The sequence below is a fragment of the Cynocephalus volans genome, chromosome 8 (assembly GCF_027409185.1).
Source record: "Cynocephalus volans isolate mCynVol1 chromosome 8, mCynVol1.pri, whole genome shotgun sequence".
In the NCBI taxonomy this organism is placed as follows: Eukaryota; Metazoa; Chordata; class Mammalia; order Dermoptera; family Cynocephalidae; genus Cynocephalus; species Cynocephalus volans.
In genome coordinates this window covers 148,590,974-148,608,461 of record NC_084467.1, presented here as the reverse complement: position 1 = coordinate 148,608,461, position 17,488 = coordinate 148,590,974, and the positions used below count along the sequence as shown (strand labels likewise).

The 17,488-nt window shown below is 40.3% G+C and overlaps 1 protein-coding gene across 1 annotated transcript; it reads right to left on the bottom strand.

Annotated features, from left to right (window-relative positions):
* Positions 1 to 8,450: 8,450 nt before the first annotated feature.
* LOC134384426 (liprin-alpha-1-like) lies at positions 8,451 to 11,796 on the bottom strand. Its single transcript, XM_063105938.1, is given in 3 exon segments — positions 8,451 to 8,603; positions 8,605 to 10,605; positions 10,876 to 11,796. Coding segments are annotated over 3 exon segments (3,075 nt in total).
* Between the last annotated feature and the right edge of the window lie 5,692 nt (positions 11,797 to 17,488).

Below are 17,488 nucleotides of genomic sequence, written 5' to 3'. Positions count from 1 at the left end.
CAGTGAACTAGTTGATCTAAATTTAGGTAAAAATGAGATGAATTATTTATTTCTTCAATATAATTATTTTTATTGAAGCATTACTTATTATACATATATGTGGAGTACAGAGTTGACTACTGATGTTTTTGTACAATATGTGATGATCGAATCAGAATAATTATTATGTTCATCATTGTAAAATTTATTCATTTTGCTCATTAGCTAATTTCCCCCTAACCCCCCTGTCCCCATCACCCTTTCCCCTAATCCTGAATAAATACATTGGCAGCAGTCTTTGTTCATTTATCAGTTCATCCAATAGGCATTTATCAAACACTTTCTAAACTTTTCCTCATGAGCAAGAAATAACTCCTGCCTTCACAGAGCTTACTTTCTAGTAGGTAACTTAACAGGTGAAAATATTCTATAATATAAATTCAGGTAGTGATGATTGCTGTACAGAAAAATACTGCATGGTTTAGGGTTAGAGATTAAAGACAGAAACACAACTCTTGATAGGGTGGACAAGAAAGTCTCTGAAATGGAGGTAGCCACGCAGAATGCACATCTAAATATACTGAAGTCTGGGAGAGCATGTCAGAAACAAGAAACAACAAATACAGAGAGTTTGAATTAGCACTGAGCTTGTTCTGTTCAAGGAACTGAAAGAAATATTGTGATTTTGGAGGTCGAATAAGAAAGGAAGAGAATGTAGGAAGATAACAGCAGTGATAGGAACAGGAAGCCAAACATTTCCTTCATGCTATATGAGTATTAAAGATATTGGATTTTACTCGAAGGCTGTAAAAAATCAATGGAGAGATTTTCTTACGCATTTTGAATATAATAAGATTTACATTATATTTTTATTTATTTTATTTTTTCAGATTTATTAAGCTATAATTGACTAAAAATGTATATATTTATGCTGTACATTTTAAAAAGAGAGATTCAAACCCAGGGTAGAATTGGGTTCATGGAACTACTGTACTATTCCAGGGCAGATATGACTAGAGTGGTTGACTATGGGATATACTGCAAAACACATATCAACAGGAATTACAGATTTAGCATATATGGGAAGTGTTTCACATAAATTAATCAAGAATTAATCAAGAATTTTGGGCTAACCGACTAGGTAAATTGTATTCCCATTCACTGTGATGGGTCTGATTTAATTAAGGGAGTAATAGAAGAAAACGATATTTTTATTTGGATAATTTCGAATTATAAATTGAGAGAAAATTTTTAGAATGAGTCATGAATAACACTCATCTCTCTGTTGAAACCATCACTTTCTGTAATCCTTTCTGAAAATGACCACATTTAATTTGAAGCACTTGGAAGTCAAGAGCCATGCTTTTAAAGCCAATTTACATTCTTTACAGAGCTTTACATAAAATACAACAAGCTCCAAAAATGTCTATTAATTTGTTTTACTTTACTGAGTATACTAATTGTATTTTCCGTTAATATAATAATCAACTATTAATTGCATTAAAAAGACTTGATTTTTATAAAAAGGGTGCCTAATGAGTTATTATATTATGTTAAGAATTCCTTTGAAATAACACGGCCTTATTTGTCCATTTTACTTCCTTACTACAATGAACAACTAATACTTAGAAGAAAAGAAAATTTATGTTATTCACAATTCCACTCCCATCCATTTCCAGACCAAAATATTTTCCTTCGGAAGCATTTCAGATAGATTATACTTTCTCTTTGATGTAAAATCATTAGTGAAAGGGCTTGAATGACATCAATATTTGTCATTGTGTAATAACATATAATATAGATGAGAAAATGTAAAAAGAGAATTCTACTCTCTCTGTATTAAAATGATTTATTTTAAATATTTATATTCATGTGAGTTTATAACCCCTTTATTTTACAAGTAATGCATAACGGTTTGCTATTCAGCACTGATGTTTGAATAGAGTGTTTTCTGCTTCCTACAAATACTTTTACTGTTGACCACATCATATCTGATACATTACAGTAAAAATCTGAATAATTCAAAACGCTTGCACCTAGAAAATTTTTGAAATGATTATTTCATGAGGTCAATTGTGAATATCTAATTATAATGACTATAGAAAATTATACCTATTTTCTTTTTTCTAATTCTCTCATGACTTTATTTGAATGTAGCTATCATTTATGCAGGATTTTAAAAAATAATTGTAAACTGAATGGTTAAGTCAACTTTTCCACAAGTAGGAGTGTAATGGAATCATAGCATAAATGCAAAACTGTACAGAGAACAGTAATTTACATGATTTTTATTAATTTTAAAAGCTGAAAAATTGCTGAAGTATTCCATTTTAGTTTTACATCTCAAGTACTTTATAAATCAATGAAAGCAGATAGAAAAACTTGTAGAAAATAAATTATGCATGCAAATTATAGCAGATATTAAAAATTAGTATGTTTGTTATACTATTAAAAAACAAAAAATACCAAGAAAATTCACCAATAGTTTTTTAAATAATAGTTAAGTCATAAAATGTGATATTATGCCATCATGCAATAGGAAGATTTTAGATTACTTAGAGCCAGAAATCTGGAGTCTTCTCCGTCTTTCCCCTTCATTGTCAATCTCATCATGTTATTAATCTACTAATTCAGTATATCCCAATCTCTTAATTCCTGTAATTCAAGATGATGTCATCTCTCAGTTAGATTGTCATGGTTTCTAATTGGTCTCCTTGAATTGATTGATTCTTCTTCAATTAAAATATGGATAATTTTTCCAAATTCAAAATCAATCGTATCTTTCATTTTCTATATAATTTTCATGTAAATCTTTTTGAAATTCCTTTACTTCTCACAGTAATTATTTTGTATATAAGACAAACATTATACAGACATTTTTCTTTTCCTCTTTTAAATTTTATTTTATTTTGTCAATGTACAATATGGTTGATTATTGTGTCCCGTTACCGAAAACTCCCTCCCCATCCCACTCCCCCTCTCTCTCAACAATGTCCTTTCTGTTCACTTGTTATACCAACTTCAAGGAATTGTAATTGTTGTGTCTTCTCCCTTCTCCCCCACCGGTAGTTTGTGTATTTATTTATTTATTTTTAGCTCCCACAAATAAGTGAGAACATGTGATATTTCACTTTCAGTAGCTGACTCGTTTCACTTAATATAATTCTCTCTAGGTCCATCCATGTTGCTGCAAATGGCAGAATTTCATTCTTTTTTACAGCAGAGTAGTATTCCATTGTGTAGATGTACCACATTTTCCATATTCGCTCATCTGATGGTGGACATTTGGGTTGGTTCCAACTCTTGGCTATTGTAAAGAGGGATGCGATGAAGATTGGGGAACAGGTGTACCTTCGACTTGATGATTTCCATTCCTCTGGGTATATTCCCAGCAGTGGGATAGCTGGGTCATATGGTAGATCTAATTGTTTGAGGAACCTCCATACCATTTTCCATAGAGGCTGCACCATTTTGCAGTCCCACCATCAATGTATGAGATTTCCTTTTTCCCCGCAACCACGCCAGCATTTATCGTTCAGAGTCTTTTGGATTTCAGCCATCCTAACTGGGGTTAGATGGTATCTCAGTGTGGTTTTGATTTGCATTTCCCGGATGCTGAGTGATGTTGAGCATTTTTTCATATGTCTGCCGGCCATTTGTATATCTTCCTTAGAGAAATGCCTACTTAGCTCTTTTGCCCATATTTAATTGGGTTGCTTGTTTTTTTCTTGTTTCTTTGATTTATTTCTTCATATATCTAATCTCTTTTATGAGCTGGTTAGCTCCCTGAAGGCAGGGACTGCATGGTCTTGAGAGGACACAGTTCCCAGAAAGGCAGAGAGCTGGAGGCAGAAGTTGTTCTGTGATCAGGTTAGGCACTGACTGCACCAGCTCCCCATGGCCTTGCCAAGTATGGTTAAAGGACCAAGAGCATCTGATGTTTGTAAACATCGTTTAGATGAAGGTGCTTAGATGATTACAGAAGATAATTCTGGAATGGTGGTGGAAGACTGAGCAGCAGTCAAGCAAGCAAGGTTTGTTGTTTTCTTTCACCTGGGCTCTGTATTGCTACGTGGCTTCAGCTAAGTTCTGATCATTGGCTGTATATTGAGAGCATATAACAGGTGTGTGTGTCTGTGTGTGTGTGTTACACCAACCTGTTACCCATCTAAAATGCTGTAGGGGTGTATTTCATAGGGTTATGGTAAAGGTAAAATGAGAAAATACATCAGATTTATTCAGAAATTGAAAGCAGTTGGAGGCAAAGTAATAATTCATTGCCTATTCCTCTGCTACCTTCTGACTGCATGAAGTGAAGATTGATTAAACATACCTGTGCTTATGAGACAGTAACAGAAAGAATGTTTGTATTATCCAATATTGTAACCATTAGCCACACTGGCTGTTGAGTCTATGACATTTGGCTAGTCCCAATTGAGATGTGCTGTAAATATTAAATGCACTTTTAAATTTTATATTAAATGAAGATTTAATATAAAAAAGGAACGTAAAATAGCTAACTAATCATTTTGTTATTGATTATGTGTTAAAATGATAATATTTTGAATATATCAGGTTAAATAAAATATATTATTAAAATTAATTTTACTTGCTTTCTTTTATTTAATGTGGCTACTAGAAATATTAAAAATGCATACCTAGCTCACATTACCTTTCTGTTGCACAGTGCTGGTTTAAGTCACTGAAAGTTTTGGAATATACTAATTATAGGGTCTAAAAGAAAAGAAGTTAGGCGGAGGCCGCAGCCCTCCTTTTCAGCTTTGATTCTCCACGGATGGGGGTGCATTAAGTAAGCACCAGTGTTGTTCTTGAGGGAAGAAGGATCCATGGGGTTCAACCAGAGAGGCCGAGATTGGGAAGCACCGTGGCCACTGAGGAGGAACATGGCTCTCCAACTGGCTCCTCTGTCGATGCTAGACAGTGGCAGTCTTTTGCTGCCTCTCATCTAACCCCTTTGCTGACATAGGAAAGTTTGCGTTGGCGTCTGAAGTTGTTATTTACCCAAGGTCAGAGAGGAACTCTCTTCTCCCCTTTTTTATTTTCAGTGAGTCATAAGGGATGGTATGAACCCATGGACAGGAGAAGTGTCTGATGGTTTGTGACAGGGCCAGACCGTAGTCACAGAAGCTCAATAAAGTTGTCAAGATGAGCAAGGAACATGGGTTTAGGCTTTGAAGCCTCCATGTCTTGAACTGAACTTCAGAAAGGTCTTCGTGGCTAAAAGTGCACATGGAGCCCATGAAATCATACAAGTCAGTCCACCGTGGCTGAGAGTTTTAAGCGCACACTTCCAAAGTAAAAGGGTTCAGCCCAGCGTCTGACTCAGAGAAGGTGCTCAGAATGTGTTAGCTGCATTTCCTTCTTTTAGGTGGTTCCTGGGCCATTGTGACAAGTGCTCAATGGACAGGAGAGGTGGGAGAAACATTTGCGTGAGCATGTGATGGACTGGTTGTGAGTTGTCTCTCTGCGAACGTTGCCTTTGCCTCTGGCGAGGAACTTAGCCCTACTTGTTTCCATGTCTGTAATACGGAGGTATTGACAGTGCCCACTGCTTGGAGTTCTGCAGGGATTTTTTTTTAAGTAAAAAAATAGGAAAGAAGTAATATGCCACATAAAAGAGCCTGAAATATCCCTGCAAAAAACAAAACAAAACAAAAAATAAAACAGTGCACTTAAGGGACACGGGTAGAATGCTCCTGAGCAGAAATTCATGTTCTAATAATTGAGGAAGAGTCAAACAGCATTGATGAATTGGTGGCATGACTGTCTCCTAGGTTTTCTACATGTTGGAGAAAGGTAAACAGCACACTCATCCTGCAGCCTTGCAGATGATGAAAATGACCACATTTGTCTGTGTTATAGTAATAAGACGACAGAAGTACACGAAGAACTAGATCATGGTGTCACTGCTGTGACTCATGATGTAGAGTGTTTTTACTCTGAGATCTTGTAATTTGGCATTATTTCCTTTAGACTGTGCTGTCTTGCCTGGCTATTGCTTTATTATTGAATAAACACCCTGAGCAAGGTCCCCAAACAGCTGTTAGAAATGTGGAAGTTACACGTGTTTCCTGGGGAAGGAGGTGGGTTGAAGGATGTGAGGCAAGGAGAAGACAACCAGATTGGTCAGGACCGTCAGGGTGAACCTGCTCCCTGTTCTCAGTAGCATTTGTCTCACTAACACAAACTACATTCTAATGGTGAAAACTGTAGAAGGCTGTAGCAATTTACTCAGTAGCGGCCTGTTTCCATATGAAAACTGCTTTCTTGGACTGTGGGGAATTAGAGAATGAGGTATGGAAGTCCTTGAAGGATAATTTTGGTGACTAGTGGTGACCTTTTTAAATAATAGCTAGAATTTATTGACTGCTTAGTAGGAATAGTCCCTGTGTTAAGGTCTGTGTAAACTTTTAAAATTCTCATAATGACTCTATGTATTATTATCCCCATTTTAAAGCAGAGGACGGGGACATAGAGAAATGAAGGAATGTGTCCGAGGTCATCCAATGAATAAGTGAAAGAGCTTGGATTTAACCCAGGCCTTAACCTCTACACTATGTGGCTTCTACTTCCTTCTCACTGATGAAAATGAAAATACTTCCCTTAAGTACTTGGTTTGGGAATGAAAGTCAGGTGTGTAAATAACCTTGACTATGGGTAATTGGTTTCAGGCTCCTCTCATCCTACTCTTGGCCCTCTCCCCATATTTACTCTGTATTTCGGTGTGTCTTCCTATACATTCTTATGCTTCCTCCTCCTTGCCTTGGAGCTTTTTCTCTTCTGTACGTGCCCTGTGACCCCTGCCCCACTCTTGCCCTCTGTTGCTTAGACCTGACTCTAGCTTCGTTTGCATTTATTTCTTTGGCTCTCTCTCTCATTCCCTCCTTCACTTCCCTTCCCAGTGCTATCATCCCTACTTAGCACTAGTATCAAAGTATGACGATGCAAGAAAGCCATGCAAGATGACCTTGACAAGTCCAGATAATAATGTTTCCATACTATCTAGCCGGCGGTCTCAGAGGCAGCTTCGATCTGACAACCCTCCCTGAAACAGACGGAAACTGTTCTGTGTCTGAGAGAACAAGGTGGAGGGTCTGGCTCAGAGTCAGTGTCAAGGTTGACTTAGCCTTCATTCCCTGAGGGACCTAGTACATTAGATTTTGTTTTGTTTTCTTTTGTCGTGGTAATTTTATTTCTTGGCTTGGAGGTTACACATCCTGGTAGAGATGACTTCATACCTAGAAAATTTTTTATTAAACATTTTACCAATACTAGAGTATTTAACATCTCTGGAATTTTAATATGATTTAATACATTGAGCTAAAATCTCCGCACTCATTAAAAATCTGTGGTTTGAGCATAACTACTGCCTAAACACTCTTGCTCTACACTACGTGCCTGAAGGTCCCCGAAGGTGGCTGGAAGTTTTGTGTGATTTCCTTATACTCTCAGCCAAGGCATCTGTCTGATATCTTCTACCAGTGTTATGAAGTGGGATTCTCGTTGGCTGGGAAATCAACGAGTACAGCAGATCCCATTGTGCTCCGTTCCTACCCTCTCTTTCTATTCTTCAGTTACACAGTTCTTCAAGTCTCTTTAAAATTCGTGTTTGGCTCTCTGCCACCTCACGACCTTTGCCTCCGCTGTCGCCCCAGAGTCTTCCCCCTGCTGACTCCTCCTAACCCTTATGATCCCAACTTTAGCTCTATTTCCTCTGGGACGCTCTCCCTGAAGCCTTGGCCAGGTTAGCTCCCTCTGAAGTTAAATGCTTCCGTGGGGCTCAACTTCCCTATTCTGACAGTCATCACATAAATAATTAGTTTTTGTAAATATAAATAAAGAGTACTCAATAAATATCAGTTTAATTAGTGAATTAATTCTGCCCAGGAGTCTGTGTTCTTAGAAGGAAAACCTTAGAAGCTGCGTTAGTAGGTTGCACACGTTGCCATCTGAGCATGTCTTCCCTCCTCTATGGGCCACTGCAGTGGGTTGGAAAAGGCTCATGCACTGTGGTTCTGCATATTGCCAATGGTGCCTAGGTGGACAACACAGTTCTAGTTGTCCCCTCGGCTGTCTGGTTTGGACTCCTGCCCCTGGCCACCTACTCCCTGTGCTTACAAGATTTACACCTCCCCTTGAGACAGAAGTTTTGCTTTGTAACCCACCAAAGATGACTGTAAGAGGAGGTCATGTCCTGGCTTATCTCCTTCCTGAGTTTAGATTATGTCACAATCTTAATCTTTCCATTTGGTTTCTGAAATTGCTTTTTTAGTCTTCACATTCAAGAATCATCTCTTGGAGTTAATACTTTTTAAAAATTTTTATTTTATTTTATTTATTTATTCTTTTCTGTAATGGTTTATCATTAAAAAATTAAACAATAATAATTACAATAAATGTATAATTTACAAAAGCCCTATATTTGTCCATTGGATTTATACATATAAGCATTACAGTACATTCATTTGAAAAACTAAAATTAGGTATAAGAACATGAATTGATATGAAAGGATATTTATAGCATGGATGGACATGGATGCAGCAGCTAAGCCACGAATGTCCTTTCCTCTAAATTTTTTTCCCCATGAAGGTGCTCTCCTAAATGCTTTTATCATCATCTTCATCAAACCTTCTGTCAGTCCCCATGACCAAAAGGTTGTTAAATTCTCTTTGTAAGACAGCACGAGCCTGTGTATTCCGCGTTGGGATCCGTAACAATAGCGCCAGTGCGTTGAAGTCAAAGGTTTCATCTAAGGCCAGAAGGGCACCGTGAACACCACTCCCTAAAAGATTCTTTGCATATTCTTTAAGGCCAATTGACAGGATCCAGCGAATCACTCGATCATTGCTCCAAACAAGCACATCTTTTACTTCATGCTGACTTTCTTCTCTTTTTCTTTCCAGTTCTTTTCGGTCATAGTTTAATCTTCTCAGGCACATCATTCCACACTGGAAACTGTTTCTGTGGAAACCGTCGACCATTTTCAGCTGCCCGCGGAGGTCCTTCTTGGTCAGGTGGTCCAGCATCCTGGCGTCCACCAGGCACTGCATGAAGTAGCTGCAGTACTGAGGGAGGCCCAGGCTGGGCAGCCACTCATTCCCAATCCACTCGTGGTTCATGTCCCCATATGTGAGTGTTGTTCGTGACGTGGGAGGGCTGGACGGGCTGGTAAGAGACATGATCTCTTGGATGGCCAGCCTCAGCTTCAGCCTATGCAGGGGGTTGCTGATGCCGATCTCACGCTTCATCTCGGTGTCCGACAGGGTTGACATGATGGCCCCGCTCTTCACATTGGCTCGGCAGGCAGCCACATACCAGGGGGGCATCCCCACCCAGAGCTCCAACCACACAACTACGGTCGGCCCATCCCACTGGGCAAAAGGCAAACCTTGTCTTTGGGCTTCATCGAGCAATTCATGCTTTTTTGGAAGTTTACGATTTTTTTCATCCTGTCCTCCCAATTTGCTCAGTGACAAGGTATCTTGAGATGCATTATCTGTCTTTGAAACAGCAGGGTGTCGTAATGATTCTTTGCCAGCTTGTCCAGGTCGGCCCTTTTCTTTCTTGCCAAACAAGCGGCTGATAGAGGACTTGATACCCTTCTTCTTTGGGGCTTTGTGGCGCGAGTCCTGGATGCTGTTACTACTGCTGGGATTGCTCACGGGACCGTCCTGGGAGCCTGTCGAGTTTCTCACGTCCATGGCGTCCTCATCTTCACCATCAGACACTTCGACATCGCTCTCAAAAGCTTGTGCTGCATTTGCTAAGACACTAGCCTGTTGGGCACGTTCCCAATCCTCTTCATTAAGAATTTGTACCTTGGAAGGCTCATCCCATAGAGCAGCTAGGCGGCCTTTCTGGGGGCGCCGCAACACTGCACTGGTGCTGTAGGAATGTGTGTGACTGTCTGCCACAGGGCACCTGAAATCTGGGACACTGCCCAAGTGGGGTCGGCCATGATGAAGTGAAGCACCTCTTAGTCTCATTTGGTCTAGTTCAGCCCTCAATGCTTTAATGATTAAGACGAGCTGATCCTTATCATGTTGTGTATCTTCCAATTGCTTTTTTGCATTTTCAACTTCTCCTAACAGAGAATTCTTTTCTTCTAGAGCAGCCATTCTCTCTTTCAGATGAAGCTGGAGCCTCTCATTAGATTCTGAAAGAAGCTTGTCAACAGTGTCTGATAAACTTTTATTATGCTCTTCATTCATTTTTTCTCTCTGCCTTGCCCGCTGCAGTTCTTGGTTCTTTTCCTCCAGCTGCGCCTCCATCTGTCTTAACCTTTCTTCAGTGTTGCCCTGTCTCTCTTCAGCCTTCGAGAGCGCTGCCACCCTCTGCGCCAGCTCCGCCTCCACCTCCGGGAGTGTCTCGGCTTTCCTCATGGTCTGCTGCAGCTTTTGCTCCACTAATTCCAGCTGTTCCTGTAACTGGCGGTTTTTATCCTCGGTCTGGCGATGCATAGAATCTTTGTTTGCAATTTCATTTTCAAGTTTATCATTGAGGTCATGCACAGACATGGCTTCACGCTGTGCAGCGAGGGAGCATTTTTCAAGAGTAGTGATTCTCTCTTCCATGTCTTCCTTTTGGGCCATGGCTTCTCGAATGTCCCATTGCAATTTCGTGTTCATCTCCTCAGATTTGATCAAGTCTTCCCTGGCCGTGTAGAGATGTTCCTCCAGCTCTGCCAGGTGACTGATTCTCTCTGCCATGTCTTCCATTAGGGCCATGGCTTCACGCATGTCCCGTTGCAATTTCGTGTTCATCTCCTCAGATTTGATCAAGTCTTCCCTGGCTGTGAAGAGATCTTCCTCCAGCTCTGCCACGTGACTGATTCTCTCTTCCATGTCTTCGTCTTGGGCCATGGCTTCACGAATGTCCCTTTGCAATTTCAAGTTCATCTCCTCAGATTTGATCAAGTCTTCCCTGGCCGTGTAGAGATCTTCCTCCAGCTCTGCCACGTGACTGGAGAGGGCGGCCAGGTGCTCTTTCATTTGGCTCTGCTCCCTCAATTGCTTGTCTATGACTTCCTGGAGCTCTATTACTTTAGCAAGGTCCTCCTCGTGGCTTAACGAACCAACAGAAGATCTCTTTCCATTCGTGCTCGGGGTATTTTCTTGTTCACGGTTCATGTCAAGTGCTCCTTCTGTTAGTGTTTTTTTCTGCTTATTCCGTTCTTTAAGAATCATTAGCTCTTTGTGTGTGGCACCTAATTCTTCTTCTAACAAACCACACCTTTCAAGTGCTACTCGTAATCTCTCTCTCACCTTTTCATCCAGAGCTTTGTGGTGCTCAAACAAGGACTTCAGTGCTTTGAGCACTACGACTTCGCTGGACACACCTGCTGGGGACTGTGCCTGTCTCTTCACCACGGTCATCCTGAGAGACCTCTCGTGCCTAGAGACAAGGCATTCCAGATGTTCTAAAAGCAGCCTGGTGTTGTTCCTTTCTGCTTTCAGTTCAGCAATTTCTTCTTCCCTTTCAAGGAGCTCCTCCCTGCATACATTCAGTTCCTTCATAAGTGCAGCAAACTCCTGTGGAAGTGCAGTTTTGAGCTGGCTCTGCAAGGAATCTCTTTCATGAATAACATCGTGTAATTTCCCCTGGGTTAATGCCAGCGTTTCTTGAGTCTCTCTAAGAGTGTCAAGAAGTCGGTCCCTTTGTTCTAGCGTGGAGACCATCAACTGTTCAAAATATGAATCTGTGTCTGCCTGTGAAGGGGAGCCGGACGCATGGCTCCCACTTCCTCCTGGGGAGCCTTCGGCTTCACTGATGGTTGGCATCACCTCACGCATCATCTGCAAATGGAGGACCCAGACTAGAATCATTAAGAGCAGAATACAGGTTCCCGTAAATCTGCAATTTCATAAGCATCTGCAGTTAATAAATGAAAGGTTCACAGCCTCTTTATTCTCAGATCTGTTACACTTTGTATGCAAATAAGTTGGGAAAGCATACACCAGCAAATATTAATTGCAGGAACACACACCATGAAGATACTCACAGGGACAATAACCCCATGAAGGGGTCAAGGCCAGAGGACTGCCCCTCACATAAAGAGCAAACCCAGCAGTATTTTGTTCGCAAAGCTGTACTTTTCAGTTGTTGAGAACAAGTGTGCTTCAGGTACCTATTTTTCCAATTTCCCAGTGGGGGGAGAGCAAGTCAAACACACACGCCACCCAGTCACTTTTCAGGAAAAGCATAGAAGGAGCACAGAGCCAGCAGCACTGACAGGTACAGAACCCATCAGGCGTCTTATAGGAATGTGTGCAGTCAGCTCCTGAGAAGGACTGACGGCTCCCTGAATTCTTGGGCTGGATTTGGTGAGCACGAAAGGAACGGGACTCGTGAAGGGTTGGGAGAGGTTTCTCCAGTGGTTGGTCAGTCAACCTAACTTACCTCAGTTTCCAGCCCAAAGTCAAATTCCACGATGGAAATAGAGCCAGCAGGTCCGGACAGCCGGGGACGGCTACGAGGGAAGGAAAAGTGATAGGTGAGTCAATGAGAGGTGATGAAGTGTCGCCAACACACAGACGGAGCGAGGGCAAGGGGGCTGCTCCCGAGGGTCCGGGCCGCAGTCCGGGCACGGCGGACCCCCGGCGCCGCTCACGGTGAGGCTGACCCCGGCCCAGCCGCGTCCCGCTCTCTGCGCCCAAAACAGGTGCTGCAGAAGCCGCAGCCACCACGGCACTGACAAAGCACTGACAATTGTTTCCAAGCAGCCTGCACCAGCTGGGGTTCTAGAACCCACGGTGGGTCCCGGCTCGTGGGGTCGGGGGAAGGGCGGCGCATGGCCCCGAGAGCACGTCCCTTCGGCTACACTCACTAAGGCCGGCCTGTCGGCGGACACTGGAAGAGCCTCTTGGAGTTAATAGTATAATTTGATGTCTTTACATTGATCTGTCCCAGGGAGGATGCCTCAGGGTGTGTGTGCATATGTGCCCACATGTGTGCATGATCTGTGCATGCGTATGCATGTGTGTGCCCACACGTGTGCATATGTGCGTGCGTGGATGCCATACATGTGCACTCAGCATTTGTTTATGGCGATTATCATCTTCCAGCGGGCCTGGAGCCCTATGCGTTGCAACACACTTTGTATTCTCTGTCATTTTTCCTATGATAGGTAGCAAATTCTTTGAGTTGATTTCCATGAGTGCTGATTGATTTTCACCAAACCATTTTACCTCTTTCAGTCTCTTCCTTTTGTGACTTTTGGCAGGTAGTTGCAGACTTAACAATTGTCTCTCTCTCCAGGTGCCTCAAAATGTCCTTATTGTCATTGTGTCATTTGCAATCACAACTAATCAGTCAGGTGGATGAAGGCAGGTGTTTTTATGTCTCTTCTCCAGATAGGGGTCAGTGGAGTTAGCAGACCTGTCCCGGTTCCCGCAGTTCACAGGTGGCACAGCTAGGATGAGAAGTCAGGTTTTCCTCCTGCAAGCCTCCTTTCCTGTTTTGTGCACAGAGAGGTGTCTGTAACACACCGTTCAGTGACAAACCCATGCTGACTCGTATGTACATGGCAGGTGTGTTTAAATATGTACACACATCCACAGAAAGGTCTAGAAGAACATACTCCAAACTGTTGAAAAAGGTCACGGGATGGGATTAGAATGGAGGAGGAGTAGATATTTTGCTTTTTTAGTTTATGTTCATTTGTAAGATTTACGTTTTTTGCAATAAATAATGAGTTTTATCATTTTAAAATGAATAATTATGAGCAGTGAAGGAGTAAATGGTCTATTAGTGTCATTGGTTTCTGTCTATAATTTTGTGTTTCTATCTGGGTGTTCTTTTCAGTTAGGAAACGCTGAGGGGTCATTAGGTTGTTTGTCTCATTGTTAGGCTGTCGTCCGTATTGACTGTCATTGTGTCATGAGAATGATCACTTCTCCATGTCTGTTTTTCCATCAGGGTCATCGGGAGAGTATCTTCTCACTGAAATATTAAGAAATGTTAAGCGAGCAGGGATATTAATTAGATTAATTCATTCCTATTTTGAGAAGTGCAAAACTTCTTCCAGAAGTCCTGGAAGAGTCAAGCTGCTAGGGGCTGGCTGGGTAGCTCAGTTGTTAGAGCACAGTATTATGACACCAAAGTCAAGGGTTCCGATCCCGTACTGATCAGCTGCTTAAATAAAAGAGTCAGAGAGTCAACCTGCCTTATGCAAATGTCAGGCTTTCCTGTGTTCTAGGCTGTCACTCCACCTGTGTGCACCACTGATCTGGGCTCAACGTTTGTCAGGAAGGAAGGGAACGTTTTCACAGAAAAAAAAATAATTTTTATAAAAATGAAATATTTAAATACCACTTCATCATTTTCTTATTTAATTCATGATATTTGGTTTTGTAAAAGAAAGAAGAAACGATGATTGCTTATGTGTGGGCCCTCAAAATATAAATGTCCATTGATTTCATTTTTACTTATGTTTTCAATTAATCCCAGAATCCAGATTAATTTCTCCCATGTTACCTGCATTAAGCAGTTTCCACAGAAAAACCAAACAGCCTCTTCCTAGAATGAGCCACTGATCATAGCCTCATCACTGCTCCATCTCTGAAGTGTACTAAGACTGTTTCAATGTACCCCCTTTTCCTTGTTTTTATTATTTACTATGATACACCCCAGAATTCTAAATCACCCTTCAGTGTCTGATGTATGTAGGGCTCTTTGATTTTCTTCCCGTTCCTTCCCAACTTATTAGCCCTTCCAATGTGACACCTGCAAATTCATGCTTCATCATCAACTGAATCCCCTCTAAGCTCAACCTTTTTCTGAATATTCTGCACATTATTTTGTATGAAGAGATATTCATCACATCCCCAAAGACGTTGCTTGCCACCCCCGTAGCCTGCTCAAGGCATGGAGGAAAACTCACAACACGAATCACTGGCTCTAGAGGTATGGTTGATGTAGTATTTGTTCCTCGTTATCCTTTCTGGGCAACATTTAAATCTCAGGTTACTTTACCCACTCCTCACTGTTGCTGTCGTCTGTTGACAGCTCAATCATTTCTCAACAACCTCATTTCTGAACAATTATAGTATTTGGTTGTCTCATTTCCTTTAGGCCTTCCTATGTCATAATCCTTTATTCTTTCAATAGGCTTCCCCAAATATGCTCTTTTCAACATTCTGTTTCTCGTTTCCTTTAACAACTCACTACCAGCAATCTATTTACCCTACTTCAGTCCCTTATTCCATCGTTTTACCCAATATGTTGTTACCCAAGCTATAAATTCTTCAAAGTTTCACCTTCGTTCATTCTGCACCCTGACCACCACTCTCAAGTTTCCAACTTATTCATTCAACTTCCCCAACTCGACTTTAATGATGCTACAACATTTTCCCATCTCTCATCCCTTTGTTAGTCGTTTATCTCTCACAACCAACTTAAAGTTTTTGGTTAATCATTATAAACACACTTTTCCCTACATTCCCTACATTCTCAACTTCCTGTTTTTCTCTCATTGTTATACTTACTACGTTAAACAACAACCCTGCTTAAATCCAATTTTACTCTTCTTTCACTGCTGTACCCCTGCAATTGAATAAAGTTAGTAAAAAAAGAAAAAAACAAGGATGAATGCTATCACTATAAATCATGTCGGCTCCTATACGTATATATTCATATATAATCATACTACATTCTTTAATAGTCTCCTTTCTTCACTGGGCTTCCAAGGCACACATTCGCTTGTTTTTTCTCCTGTTCACGACTCTTCGTTAGAAAAGGTAAAGATAAAATATTATATTGTAGTGTAGTATAAGGATCAGCAGTGCCAAGTAAATGTTCTCTCCATCATGATTGCAAAGGTTTTGACCGAAGTAAAAAAGCTAGTGGATATGAAATAAGAAACAAGGATAGCATGTGCAAGATAAATTTGTATTTAGAATATTTCTCTTAAACATCAAGATAAATATATGATCTTTTAAAGAAAATCTGTAAAAACAAGTAGTAAAATGTAAAAAGGAATTTCTGTACTCATAATTTATACACACCCTTTTACAGATTATATATTTATATATAATAGGGTTTAGCAAATGAGGATCTGCAATTTTCCTTCATGGAATATGATATTTGGAGACATTCAAGACTTCCAAAGAGATATGTTATACTGTAATATGAGTTGTTAAACCTAAATTACAGTGAGTAAAATTTCAGAAAACAGATATTAGTGCAGCCTGACAAGAATGTATGATTTGCTACTAAATCGTCAGAGAGAGCTTTAATAGTAAAACATAACTGTATTAAACCAAAATCACATCCTTATTAATTTGTTTACATTTATATTAAAAACACTTCTATTTTGGCCAGTTTTTGAGTTTTAATATATGATTATTAACTTTGTTAAATTCTGACTTTGGCACTATTTTCGTTGTTAGGCGTCTCCCCAAAGCCGCATATTCACACTTAAAATGACAACAAAAGAGAACAACAGAATTCCTAGTCCTAAAGCTCCTAAATTATGTTGTTCTAATAGATGTACTTTCAGAAATACCTATTCTCCTGATGAAATGGCTACAAATGAGCAGGTAATTCCCTCAGTTTTTAGTAAAGAAGATTATAATATATGTGATGTAATTTCTAGTAACTCTTTTCTAAAATTAGCTGAGTTGTTTCACTAAGGTCAAAAATATACTGCTTCCTAACATTAGCTACAGGTTTGTTGGGGGCTTTCACAAGAATGGTTCCATGTTGGAGAAAACCAAATTGAATTGCTTACTTCACTCTTACAGTTATTCTGACATAGTGAATGCTAGTTACATCCATGTTGCTGCAAATGGCAGAATTTCATTCTTTTTTACAGCAGAGTAGTATTCCATTGTGTAGATGTACCACATTTTCCATATTTGCTCATCTGATGGTGGACATTTGAGTTGGTTCCAACCCTTGGCTATTGTAAAGAGCGCTGCAATGAACATTGGAGAACAGGTATACCTTCGACTTCATGATTTCCATTCCTCTGGGTATATTCCCAGCAGTGGGATAGCTGGGCCATATGGTAGATCTATCTGCAATTGTTTAAGACTAAGCACATTCAACTTTTTAAAAACCTCATAAAAATGTGATCCCAGACCCATTGGAGAGAGGGAGGACAAATATAGTTATTCTTCTTTGCCATTTTGAATAGTCCAACAGAAATGTTTTAGAAATATTTCTTCATGGCCTTGTATGAAACTCACCCTCTCTTTATAGAATATAAATGTAAATGTTTAGTTAAATAATGTTTGAAATTACTAGTAAAATAAAATCCAGAAGTATACCTCTTATAAAATTAGAATCCTCTACTGGCATATTTGTTACACACCTTCTCAACATGAATAAGCCTATTAAATGCCATCTCTGGCTTTCAGAGCAAAGCTAAAATGTTTTCACCTACTGCCTTCACTTTGTCATATGCACACGTGTGTGTGCGTGTGCACATGCATCTTATGTTCTTTTTTACAATCCATTCTTGTGTGTTCCCTGTGTCTCTCTCCC